The sequence below is a fragment of the Dendroctonus ponderosae genome, unplaced genomic scaffold (assembly GCF_020466585.1).
Source record: "Dendroctonus ponderosae isolate FM_Combo_2020 unplaced genomic scaffold, Dpon_F_20191213v2 Dpon_F_20191213_1, whole genome shotgun sequence".
NCBI classification, from domain to species: domain Eukaryota; kingdom Metazoa; phylum Arthropoda; class Insecta; order Coleoptera; family Curculionidae; genus Dendroctonus; species Dendroctonus ponderosae.
This window is the reverse complement of record NW_026017110.1, coordinates 17,875,247-17,888,443: the sequence shown is the minus strand read 5'-3', so window position 1 is coordinate 17,888,443 and position 13,197 is coordinate 17,875,247. Positions and strand designations below refer to the sequence as shown.

The window sequence follows — 13,197 nt, the reverse complement described above, 5'->3', positions numbered from 1 at the left end:
GAACAACTAAAGACTTCAGAAGTGTTAAATGTATAAAAGTGGTGTATATGTCTTGTGTCAGGAGTATCTTGGAGTATGCCAATATTGTATGGTCGCCTAGTTATCACGTACATATAAATAAGATAGAAAGTATTCAAAGTAAATTTCTAAGATACAGCGCCTACAAGGCATCTATACCTTTAGATGATTTGGTTTACCAACAATTACGACATTAGAAATTCAAACGCTTGAACATAGAAGATTGGAAAGTGAAATGATATTTTTATTTAAATTAAATAACTACGATATAAATTGCCCTTATTTGCTCAGTAAATTGAATTTCCATGTTCCTAAGAGAACGGTCAGAAGTCAATCTATATTTTACTTGGCAACTCATAACACCAATTACAGTCACTTTATGATTATCGACAGAGTATGCAGGACTGCTAAGAATTTAGATTTGTCATGTTTTGATATTTCTTTGGCAGCATTTAAGTCCGAACTAAAGCTGAAGGTACCCATGTAATTTATTTATTGATTGTTTGATCTGTTATTGTTATATGTTAATTTTCATTGTATTTTAATATTTTTATACGCATTGTATAATTCGCCATGGATTTTTTCCGTTTAATAAATTTCAATTTGAATTTGAATTTATTCGGCATTTTTCGCTCTTTTATTAATCGTTTTTAAACTGTCTTTTGCTTATTTAATGTTGAACATTTCTTGTATTTTATGTGTTTTGTCTCTAAATCAGTTCTTGGAAAGTGCTGCTCGTTTCTCGATAGATTTTCCAATACATTGAGAAAAGTATAATTAATGGGCTTTCTTTTTCAACGGCAATTCATTTCCAGCTCAACAGTTACGATTAAATCAGCAAAATTATAATATATTCACTGTGAAGGTGTTTAATGGCGATTTATCAGTTTTTGTCGAATTTCCTTTAATAGTTTATTTAATTATAGAATAATTAATTTATCTAACAACGGTTTTTTTGCATATGGACCGACAGACATACATTTGTGTGAATATTTTAGTCTGCTTTAATTTGTTTGTACAAGATAACTACTAATAAAAGTAAAAATATTGGAAAAGCTCACAGTTTTTAAATAATTATATAAATCTACTGGACAATCTATAAGTGTTCAACAAAAAGGTATATTTTAGATCCAAATAAGGACAATGATTCATTCGGATCATTATTTTAAGGGTAAGTGATGACATTAGATTATTTTTATGTTAACTGTTTCCAGTTACATTTGTGTAAATATTTTCCGTCTTTTAAATTTTTTCACAAGACAGGGATTAATAAATGTCGTTCATAGTTTGCGGTTTTATAAATATTGTAGAAATTTTGAAAAAGCTCAGAACATTGAACTAATTAAAATTTACTGGACAATCTATAAGAATTCAACACAAAAGTATATTTTAGGGTCAAATAAGAAAACAGGGGCTCACCCGGCTCATTATTTTTCTGCTATAAGTAGTGTTACTTTTTATAAGTAATGACTTATAAGTAATGACTAGATTCCTTTCATGTTGAGTTTTTTTTATATACTTCACTGTATTAGTTTTAAAGCAGTAGTTTTCGACGGATTAACAAATATTGTTGTTCTTTAAGATTTTCCTAATACAACGGCAGTAAAAGTAGGCGTAGGTAAAAGCATTGTCAGCGAGTTCTGTTAGTTGACATTATTTGAAATTCAAAAAAAGCTTATTATGCTTCATCAAAAATCATTATATTTATGCAGTTAACGGTAAAAGTTATCCATATGTTCCAAAAAATTTGAAGTTACATTTTATCAAACCCAGTTATAAATATTTCAATAGTTACAGGATCCAGAAGACTACAAGACCACCTAAAAGGTGATAAAATTCTATAATAAACCGACGCAATAAAATAATTTAATTCCCTAACAGATTTTAATCAAATTGTATCAGTCATCAATCTGTCCATCGATTTTAATTTAAACATAACACCAAAATCCAACTATCACACATGAACCAGAACCACGTTTGTTTAATTGTGCATAGTTTCGCGAAAGATTCTTATGCGAAATTATGTATTAAGCGTGATTGTTCAATGGCAAAAAAATAATCAAAAACTCAGTTCTCAAGATTGGCCTGAACGAAGGTAATTTGAAAATATTCTTCTAAACATGCATAGAAAGCAGTCGGTAGCAGAGGACTTAAGTCAACAAACCCAGACAAACTGCTTAATTTTCACCAAGCCGATATGAATGAAGTGGTTTTATCAAGCCTACGGTGTGATATCCCTTATCATAAAACGCTGCTAGGCACCTAATAAAACCAGCATTTTGGACGAGTTCAAATGAGAAGAATGGGATCTTTCTCCAGCGGAGCCACTTTTCCGGAAACACTTGACGCCATATTTACATTTACTTTATTTTTGCACGAAGACACTTGCCGGGCTGCGAGTGAATCGTTTCCGAATAAATGAGCCTCATTTTTCTTTTTGCTTATCCTCATTTTCCCCGGCTGGAACGAGTTTCCTATAATATATTCATGTATGTGCCGGCTGCCGAGGTAACTAAGGAGTAGCTCTATGTTCAATATACGAACCCATTATTTGCTGGGAAAACTTTATCCCTCTAAGTCCACACGAGCAAGTTTTACAGTTCTATTAACAGTCAAAACGTTTCAACATAAAAATGAACAATTATAGGTATATTAATTCACGGAAATATTAATTCCTTTTATTAAATGTGACTAAATATAAGAATTTTATACAGTTACCTTTCCAATACAGAGCTCAATTGAAGAAACTGTGTGTTGCAAGAAAAATTTTGCTATGTCCTCAATTGTAAATATAAGTTTACATGTAAGAAATTGATAACCATTAAAATGAAATATGATAAAATAAAAAAATGCAATAATGAAGTAGATCCAGAAAGACCTAAATCTGCTTCTATTTTCCAAAATGTGCAATAAAAACAATTTTTCGCTACGTTCACGGAAAAGGAACAATAAAATGTTACACTAAATTTGTATTTAAAAAAATCTTCACAGTCACAAACATGAAAGTTTGTCTCATATCATAGCTTTCCTACCAAAAGTTCATTTTTAAATTGATTTCTTCCAAGGGAGTCATTGATAGGCTGACAATGGTGACAAAGTCTACCTCAAAAATGTTGCTAAAAATATCCCAAATACATGTTAACCAAATTATGTGGGCGGAGTCCACTTCAAATATTATTTGCAAACCAAAAATAATATTCTTAGAATGCAAAGAAAAATACCTGAAAGTGAAAGAAATCAATATAAACAGTATTTCGCTTTGTGTGCAAAATGGACAAAATTAATACTCCAAACATATGCCAAGGCTTAAAGTAGCAACAACGCCACACATGTAAGTAAAAATAATTGAGTATCTGAACAAAGAATTCTAGTCTTTTCCCAGAATTGATTTCCTGACTAATCACCTGTTAGGCCTAATTAATCTTAGAATGTTTTAAAGTGTTGCAATTGTGATGTATTTTAGTGTGTGATATGATGAAGCTGTTGACGAACTATGATTGTTTTTTTAAATTAATGAAAACCTTTTTTTACTATCTGTTATTTTAGAGAAACTGATGAAACGTATTTTAATTGATAAATAGACAATAAATGACTGAAGCCCAAGAATTGATTTTGATTTGGAATTATTTGGAATACGGAAAAGATAAAATTGAAGTTGAAAATTAATTTATTTTCAAGTTGCACCAGCTTAACACATTTTTATGCACCTTGGCAGCAAAATAATATCATTAAAATATTTTATTATCTGCGTTTAGAGAGATTTCAAAAACACTCACTGTTTGTTCATTTTAAACGTGCAATTTTTCGACAATTCGGAAATTACGACACGTAGACGAAAACTTATAGTAGAAATAAAGCCACTGAAAGCAGCTTCAGGTAGCAATATTCGTTTTTCAGTCAACTGGAGGCGAAAGTTGTTAATTTTCAACGTTTTTTGATAAGTATTGTGCTAAAGCTCTATTTGCAATTTCCAGTAATAGAAAATATGCAAATATTTTACTTTTTCTAGTAGCAGAAATTTTTCTAGCGGAGAAAGTTCTTCAAACTTCAAGAAGTAGCCCTTGATAAACGGTTAATTAGCATGGAGTACCTTTAAAAATTCCAGATCAAGAAAAATGTGCACAATACCCGTTTGTTTCGATCAAACCCAACGCAATTTTAATGGTTGCTTAAGAACAATCTATGATTCAGTAGAACGTATGTTACTTTCTTTAATAATTTTACATTTGCATTCTAGGGAGAGTAAATTTGCTTTTATAAAGCCAACAAAGTAACAACTTTCGCCGTTTCTCATGTCGCGATGCAGAAAAAAAGACAGTAGAAGTGAAATAGGTCCACTATTTTAAATAGAAAAAAAAACTGACTATAGATGCCAGTAACATTTATCTTTAGTAATAGTTTTCAAAATGAACAATTTACTACAGGGATGGGACATATATTCTATAACATCGATGGTAGCCATCCATGTTAACATCGAAACGTAATATCGATGTCAGGGAAACATCGAAGACAGAACATGATAGTTTGCGGTTGCATTCAAATTTCAATTTGATTAACTTAAACTTAAATAATTTTATTTTACTACTACTATGACATTAAGGAATCGACTAAATTTATTCAACTTATAGTTGCCACATTTTTCGGTCAATTGACTGCAAAAAGAGGCTTTTTCGGGTGCAGCTGGAAATGGCCCGCTATGCTGCGGTATCGTTTGTGTCGGCACTCTCAAAGAGTTCACAGAAAATGTTTCTATCTAGTATCAACATCATATGACCGATTTTTTCAGTTCAGAATCCAAAATCGATGTTTTATCGATGTCGCAAATTTCCAACATCGATGTTAAAAATATCGAACATCGAATGAATTACATCGATGTTTGCGAAACATGGATGTTTTTGTCCCATCCCTAATTTACCACTTTAAAAAATTATTTAATAGTAAGATTCTTGAACAGCCAATATCTTCGAGAAATTAAGTGTTCTTTTTTCAATTCAATTCAATTCAATTTTTTCTGGGGCACTTTTCAGGTAAGCCATTTTAAAGTAAAATAACTGACATCAATTTGCCATCGCCATATATACTGAAGATTGTTAAAAATAAGTTAATTCAATTCCAGTTTTCCCATGTTACCATGCATTTTTAATATTGTGCAACACGATCGAACGTAAACTTTTTAAACGAACAAAAGACTAAATAAAACTGTTATCAAGCTAAGCATATGCATATCAATACATATTAGTTTACATTCGAAATCCACAATTACTCGACACGCATTCAACAAATGTTCCAAAATATTAACGCATCTGCAAAAGGAAATTAAGTATTTATCAGTACTTATAGCTAATACATACTTACCACTAAAGGCATTTTATTTACTTTTAACAATTCGGAATCAATGCATATTAGTCTAAAACAGACAATATCGAATCATAATTTAACTTGATTTTAACTATCGATACTGAGCGATTCACCTAGATTTAGAGATCTTTTGGCGTACTAGAAATCGTCAGAAGAGTCACAATTAGTCAAGTAGAGTCATACAGAATGTAATTACCCATGGGGAATATCCCGTTATCCCCCGGGTGTACGTAGAATGGAATAATTATTGTCATGACGCTTAATTATCCAAAGTTCGCTCGATTGCATATGCACCGCCATATGCAACATTCGCTTGTTAGCGAACTTAATTGGGTTCGTTGAAGGGTGAGGTCATTTAAATAAATCCGTGCAAACAAACTGAAGCGTTTTACGAACATTCACAAATCGCAGATTATCAGGCACGTTCGATTTATCAAAGAAAATTCAAGTTAATTGAAAATATTCACTTGGATGGCAGAACTGTAAGAACTTATCTCCGGCTGAATCAATCAAGATTAGCAAAAATGCAGGCAAGTGAGACAAGGTTGCAATAAGAAGAAAGTGATGTTGCTGAGAGTTTGTTGTTATGAAAAATAAATGGAATCAAGTAATTAATATTAATCGCTCAAAATGTTGATGGTTTTCACAGCATTTTGGAAGAATTAGGCTAAGCTACATGATTTAAAATTTTATTTTGTTTTTACGAATATGTGAGTTTATTGAAAACTTGTAGTGTAGCATTTTGCACTATGCGGTCATCATCAGGGATTTATTCAGTTATTACTGCAGGCAACACATCAAAAGAGATAATAGCAGAATTATCGGAGCTGTTAAGCTAACTCGTGATTATTCAGTAACTCTAAATTTAATCGGCTTGAATTCGACGGGATAAAATTATAAATTTCAGAGACTTATTCAAAATGAACAAAGTGAAAAAATATATAATTTTTACTTGTAGCGTAATTGATTAGGGTCATAATTCTTCTAGGCTTTTCATTAACTTTCAAAAAATCACAATTTGAAGCACAAAACTACCTGTGACCAGATCTGAATCTTGCGCTGTTATAAGCAAGATTTCCGTTTTCCAGATAAATTTGAAGATTTTCTTTTGGAACAAAATGTGGTGTTTAAAATTAAATTTTAAATTTTAACTGCTTTATCCTCTCACAGTACATTAATTTGTGGAAGAGGAGGTTTATACTAAAAATTGCTTCGAGCGATCCGAACAAGTTTTTCAACCGCACTGAAAATCGTCAAAATCCTCCTCACAGTTACTACTAATTCTGGTGGGAATAATTCAGAAGAATTATATGAGCATCTGTAGCACAATCCTGATTAAACTATAAATATCAATATTGATAATAGCAACATCTTGTACTGAGAGATAAATATACCTGATTGTAGAGTAAGTACATAACCACTTCAACACAGCATGTTTGTTTGCTACTTTAACATGCAAAGTTGCTTTAATGGCAAACATGGCTAGAAAATAGAAAAGCGACACGCTTTCCCGGTGAAACTCAGTTTGTAACTATTGAGTTTTCTACAGTTATGTATGTAGCAACGTCGTGAAAGTTCAGCTTTTGATTGTTGATTTGCCGAATTGTTTCACTCCGTAAACATATTTTCAATCTGATATGCGTCAGAACAGTGAAAACTTATTATAAGTTAATACATGCAATATTTCGAAAAGTGGCTTCAATTTAATTAGCTTTGAGTCGGAACAGAAGTAATATCAGCATCAACGCATGGGGATAAAATTGCAATTTTGAAATTAAAAACTGAATTTTCTAGACTGGTTCAAGCTGAGGAAAATAATGTGAAACTGAGTAAATGGGGTAGAAAAGAAGTCATGGCCTCTATTTGAAGCAACAGAAATATTTAATTGTAACCAGTAAAACCAGATTTCCGCCTTTAATTGGAATTGAACGAGTAGAGAATATGCAAGCAATGATTTATTCCACCGATCCGTTTTAATAAATGAAACCGAAACTTTCAATTAAAAGCTGACCTCAATCTGCAGCTCTCTTGAATTCGTATGTCATGCAAAAGCCAATTATTATCAATTCATTTAATAAGCAGGTAGATATTTGAAATTTTTCCTTGGCCTGGCTAAAGTGTCTATTTCGGCCAAAAAGCTGGAGTTTTTACTCGCTTTCTGGTCGGTTCTCATAAAATAAGCCCATTCTTCACGGTTTTCCATTCCCTTTGTGGTGGTTACCTTTCGCTATCAATCGGTAACGCAATTTGTTGCCTTCAAAAGCAAATATACGGACCACTTACATCGCTAACGCCCTTGTACGCTTACCCCATTTCTTAAATATTTCGGTCACGTTCCGGTCGAAACCCATTCTGAATTCAGATCTTTTTCGACTGCAAAAATATATTCTAGAATAACTTGCGGTATGGTATTTTTGTTTCACCTGGGCGTTTATATATTTCTAGAGCAAAGAATCACAATGGAGGTTGTTACAGATGATGTAGTCATTTTTTTAAACTTTTTCAAGTATCTTAATAAGCGATAAAGAACACAAATTTTAATGGGGAAGATTCTCTGACTGAAGTCCACATGAAACCAGCTTAAGAGATTTGATTCGTGAAGCAAAAACTATGTACCTAATTTAAAACAAAAAAACAAGCTCTAAATAGCTTCAACTTAACTCGAATCAACTGATTAAAAATTGCTTCAATTTATCACACCATAAGACAATCTTTGTTTGGCTCAATAACAATAACTTACGTATATTGAAGCTTTAATAATAAAAATGTAATCCTCTAAATGGCTGTCAATATATGGATGAACCGATTATTATGTCTCTCTAGAAACCGTAAACTTTATTGGTGGCTCTCCTAATAGCACTATTTCCATTTTGGAAGATCCATGGCTTTATTAATGGATATCCATGAAATGTAGCGTTAGCAAAAAATCAACTAAAACTCCGTTACCAGCTGGAATTGATTTCTTCTCTAACCATTATTCGAAGGATTTGGAGTTTTTCTATCAAAGAGCTGTGATTTAAGGTTCCAGAGAAAGCTTTTTAGACAATTCAGGAAATGTTCTCAAACGATTGTATTTTACTGTTGTAATAAAGAGCAATTATTCAAGATTAAAGAGAGCAGTGCCATCATCAGACTATTACTCAAACATAATCCCGTCAAGTCTTATTAGAAGGCAAGTGCTGAAGGAAAATATTTGAATAAACCTTTCGGAATGTTGGCAACATAATTGAAATCCGAGCAATTTCATCTGCTCCTGTGCCCTGATACTAATTTCGAGACGATAAATTTATGATGGAATTTTGTCTTTGTCTATCATCTTTTTACGACTCAGTTATTAAGAAGTTTCTTGTCTGAAATTATTGTTAAGCATGCCTCGAAAACGACAATTACGCATTTGATTTGAAATTCTTCATGTGTTAGTCTAGTTACTTTAATTTCGAATGTGCTGCTAAAATAAAAATGATAATGTACAACAAAAGCATGCTATTTGCTCATGGGCATATTTGGCTGTATTTCGAGACTAAAAAACATATAAATGTTTGATAAGTAATTAGAGATACATTAGTAAAATATATTAGTTTGGTGCAAAATTTGAGCATACAAATAGATAGATTTTCAGGTAACTTGCGAGGTAATTAACAAAACACCAAAATATCTAGTTTTTGCATCAATCTTAGCATATACATATAATTCATTTTTCTTCGTCTTTCTTTCTTTTGTATTTCTTGCCACCTTTCAATTGTTACCTACTTGCTCTTCCGTGTGGTAACTATTGCTTTGATTAGCAATTTCTCTCTCTTCTTCTTGGTCCATTTTCTTTTAATATTTCTTGCCATCATTGTGTTGTTCGCTTTTCTTGTCTGAAAGTATTATTTCTTCTGGGTTGTAAATATTTATTTCTTCAACAATAGTCACAATGCGGAAGGAAGGAAGAACTCTTCTAGAGAAGGAAAGGGAACGGAGCAAATGGTGCAGCAAGACACACAAACGAAAAATGAACAAAAAAGAGGTTAGAAAATATGCATTGAGGAAGCACCAGATCAGTCGAGATAGCACAGAAAAGGGGATTAGAAGCAGAAACACAAAGAAGCGAACCAAAGAAAAAAGCAAATGATCAGAAAAACCATACAGATTTGTTGCACGCATTGTTGAAAACATTTGAACGAAGAATAATTTTTCAACATGCTCATCAGAAATATTACAGTAAAAGAGTCTAAATGAGAAAGCAGCACAGAAAAGGGGACGCTTAAAAACATTTTCTGGTAGAACCGTATGAAAAATATTGAAAAAAGAACCACAAAGCTTCACATTTGCTTTAATAATTACGAAACATTTGTATTTATTATTTGTTTTACAGGCAACGGTCGTGACCATTTGAGTTTCTATAGAACTTACTAAATCACCGAAATGTAATAGGAAGAAAATAACTTAAGCCAAAGATAATTTACAAATAAGAACCAAATTTGACCTCAAATTGATGTTTAAAAATTCCCACTGCTAGGAATTTTTTTTTCATCAATGGTTTTTTGGCTCATTTAATTATTTTTCGACGCAGTAGTTTGTCTGTTTACTAAGTTTTGGTTTTGCTTGCAATCCTGTTTTCTATCCTTTGACAACTCGATTAAAACATTGCTCATGAGACAATTTTCTATTTATTCTTTGGTCTATATTTCCTTTCTGTCTCCTGGTATCATTTTGGTTTTTGCTTTCCTCTTTAAGGAACATGCGTCCTGTTGTAATTATTGTTTTAGTTATAAAATTATCAATCTACTTCTTGGCATAATTTTCGTTTAAATTTACAGCTTTTTTCATGGTGTTCACTTTAGTCTTTCTTCTTTTCGCTTCCAGACGCAGAAAGCAAACATCAAAAAAATCAACGAGAAACATTAATAGAAGGTCCAAAACACGAAGAAGAAAAATGTACCTTATGCAAAATTTTAATCGGTAGCGGAGAAAACAGTATTATAATCCGAAGCACAACGAAGGGAAGAAAAATAGAACTGCGTAAACGAAACATGAAAAGTGCAGGAATTGTTTCCAAAAACCATTCAGATTTGGTAAATGGAACGTTGAAAAAAGAAGACTTCTTAGAAATGCAATTACAAAACATAATTTTTTTGGACATAATTGGACCAGAGATGTCTCGCAGAAGAAACGCTCAAACAAAATGACACATAAAAATTTAAACACACATAAAAAACCTAAACCAAACTTACCATTATTCAGTGATACTTCTAATTTTCAGCAAGCGTTTGTGCCAAGCACAGCAAATATATTCCAATCGTGAAATTAATATGCAACATAGATTTTAAAATGCGTTCCGAAGAAAAAGTACAGCAAAATGAGAACGACCTGGAAATCACACGTGTTCGAAGCAAAGAAGGGACTAAAATAAAACATAAAAAGTTTGAAGGAGTAAGAAGCACAGACAAGATGCCTGAAAAATACAATTCTTCTAATCTTGTTTACATGTATTGTTGTTGGTCTTTAACAAAAATTGAACGATTACTATGGAATAAGTTGTCACTGTTGATGCTATCGATCCCAATATTCCAAAATTCACCTGAAAAAATCCTCCAGCATGCACGCTGACTTTGTGGGATTTACTCTGTTCTAGAAGCAATCGCAATTGCTTTTCGACGTGTATTTTCGTTTCCGAACTCATATTTGAAGGCACACTGTTCAATAGTTGATAGCAAATTTTTGTAGTTCTAGTTCCTTCTTCAGCTAGTTGTTCTCCTGCCCAAGCGGCAATTGCACCTTGACCCTAAAATTATAAATAATTTTGTGACTATGCAATTTTACAATATAAGTGGAAAAATCAACCAGACTTTATTTTAAATACCACGCTTGCTGTAATTCACAATATTTCTTCATTGACGTGAATAGAATTTAGAATTGCTTGAAGTTTTACCATGCTCATCAGCATCATAGGAATAATATTTCAGTTGAAGTCATTTATTTATATTAAATAGGTCGCAACAGCAAAGCAACTTTCCATATAATCGTGAATGTAGCAAATAAACCAGTGTTTCTTCTTTGTTGTTGCCTAATATTTTAACGATTTTTTTTTAGTTTTAATCTGCTCTTTGCTTTTGAAATGTATATTCCCACTTTAAAATGAACTAAATAGTTAAATAATGTAATCAACTTACAAACACAATTAAACCAGCAACTCCGAATATGTAAACGTGTGTATGTATTACTTCCGTACTGAGTTTGGTCCTTAGTAAAATAATCATGCCGAAATCCCATAAAATAAGCACATTTAAGGCCAACAGCACGAATGCCATCAACGGCGTGAATGCATTATTGAAGTCATCCAGAAGGTTACATATATTATTATGGTGTTTCGTAATGAATCTCATATCGTTTATAATAACGCTATTTATAATTTTTCCAGTGAAATAAAAATTGGCCAATATTCTGTCAGTTAGGAATGAGTTTGCATTTTCAAATATTTCTTTGATATAATGAATAATGCACGATAAAAGACCGATGGTTAAATTAAAGCACCAGTATTCCGTACTCAGTGCGATTGGATACTTAACTTTGCCCGCTTCGTATTGCAAAACTATAGCAGCAATGTTGAAAGGAATGAAGATAATTACCAGTACATAAAGAATCGATAGCCATCTGGAAAATTTTGTGCTGGATTTTGCATTTCTTAGTTTGTTTCTCAGGATGAACGTCAAATCGAACATATCAACATTCCTTTGAACAGTCGCAATGCAAATAAAATTAGTCATTGCTATTAAGATAAAACCAAAATAATCCAAAAATTTCATAGGCGGCTCCGTGATTTTCACAGTTGAGTAATAAGTTTTGTTTTTGTCAATCGACGGGTAAATAAGTGCAATTAGATGAAACATTAGGTTGCACAGTTGAACCAGCCATTTACACTTTTTATGCCGAAGCAGTTTTACTATCCAAACTACAAATTTCAGTGGCGTTGGATCAGATTTGTTGGACGAATACTCAAAATTAATATCCATTGAAAACTAAGGGCTAATAACTCTGATCTAATGTAACTTTCCAAAAGCGATGGACTTTCAATGCGTTTCTTTATGTGTCGATTACAAATGCCATATTTAATATTACGTGTAATATATCAAGGGAGTTGTCTAATTTAAATCAGAATGCTAACCAGTATTTCATCTAAACTGCATAATTATCATTAACTGATCGGTTCAATATAGACCGGGCTCTGATGGTGGGCGCACGCGGTTATTCTTTATTGAATTGGCAAATTAAAAGCACATTTGCTTTTAAAGCATCGAAGATAAACATTTAAAGAATCTAAATTTTTCCAGACTTCAGTCTTCCATTACACTTAAAGTGTACGATCGATATTCCATCATCTGAATGGACAAACATAGTAGATGAGACACTACCATTAAATATTTTCAGAACTCAATCAAAAACATTAGCAAAAGAGCAAGAGAAACGTAAAAGACTTCTTCTTCTTTGTCAACCATTGTCCATCCACTCCTGGATGTAAGTTTCTGTTGTGTGATAATATAGATATCGGACGGTAGCTTTCAACATTTGTTTTGTCTCGTTTTTTGAATATTGGGAGTTATGCCAATCTTGTGGAATCTTTTCTCCGTTTATTATTTTATTAAATGGAATCTTCAGTATTTGTTAAATTTTTCAGCATCTCTGCAGTATTCCTGTTCTCTCCTGCATATTTATTGTTTTTCATCTGACTGAATGTCATTCTTATTTCAGAGTTATTTATTTCTGGCATTTCCTCTGCGTCGATGTTAAGTATAGTTCTTTCAGCTCTTCGTTGTTGTATGCTGGTCGAGTAGAGCTTGC

The 13,197-nt window shown here is 32.3% G+C and overlaps 2 protein-coding genes across 5 annotated transcripts in view; one reads left to right on the top strand and one right to left on the bottom strand.

Moving 5' to 3' along the window:
- Positions 1-13,197, top strand: part of LOC109535677 (C3 and PZP-like alpha-2-macroglobulin domain-containing protein 8) — a gene marked incomplete at its 3' end in the record, with an annotated part of 219,141 nt that overhangs the window by 66,632 nt on the left and 139,312 nt on the right.
- On the bottom strand, positions 10,830-13,191 carry LOC109547032. 2 transcript variants are annotated; one of them, XM_019918245.2, is made up of 2 exons: positions 11,532-13,191; positions 10,830-11,143 (listed from the first exon to the last, which is right to left on the bottom strand). In XM_019918245.2, the coding sequence occupies exons 1-2, from the start codon at positions 12,369-12,371 to the stop codon at positions 10,832-10,834; spliced, it is 1,152 nt and encodes a 383-aa protein (XP_019773804.2). In that variant the 5' UTR covers positions 12,372-13,191; the 3' UTR covers positions 10,830-10,831. The 2 variants fall into 2 exon arrangements, with proteins under 2 accessions (XP_019773804.2, XP_048516910.1); XM_048660953.1 differs by lacking the exon at positions 11,532-13,191 and adding an exon at positions 11,291-11,499.

Bases quoted from the DNA above. Each gene is read 5' to 3' on its own strand.
- LOC109547032 (XM_019918245.2), bottom strand. From the start codon at position 12,371: ATGGATATTAATTTTGAGTATTCGTCCAACAAATCTGATCCAACGCCA. The intron at 11,144-11,531 runs GTAAGTTGATTA...TTATAATTTTAG, and splicing joins TTGCTGGTTTAATTGTGTTT to GGTCAAGGTGCAATTGCCGC.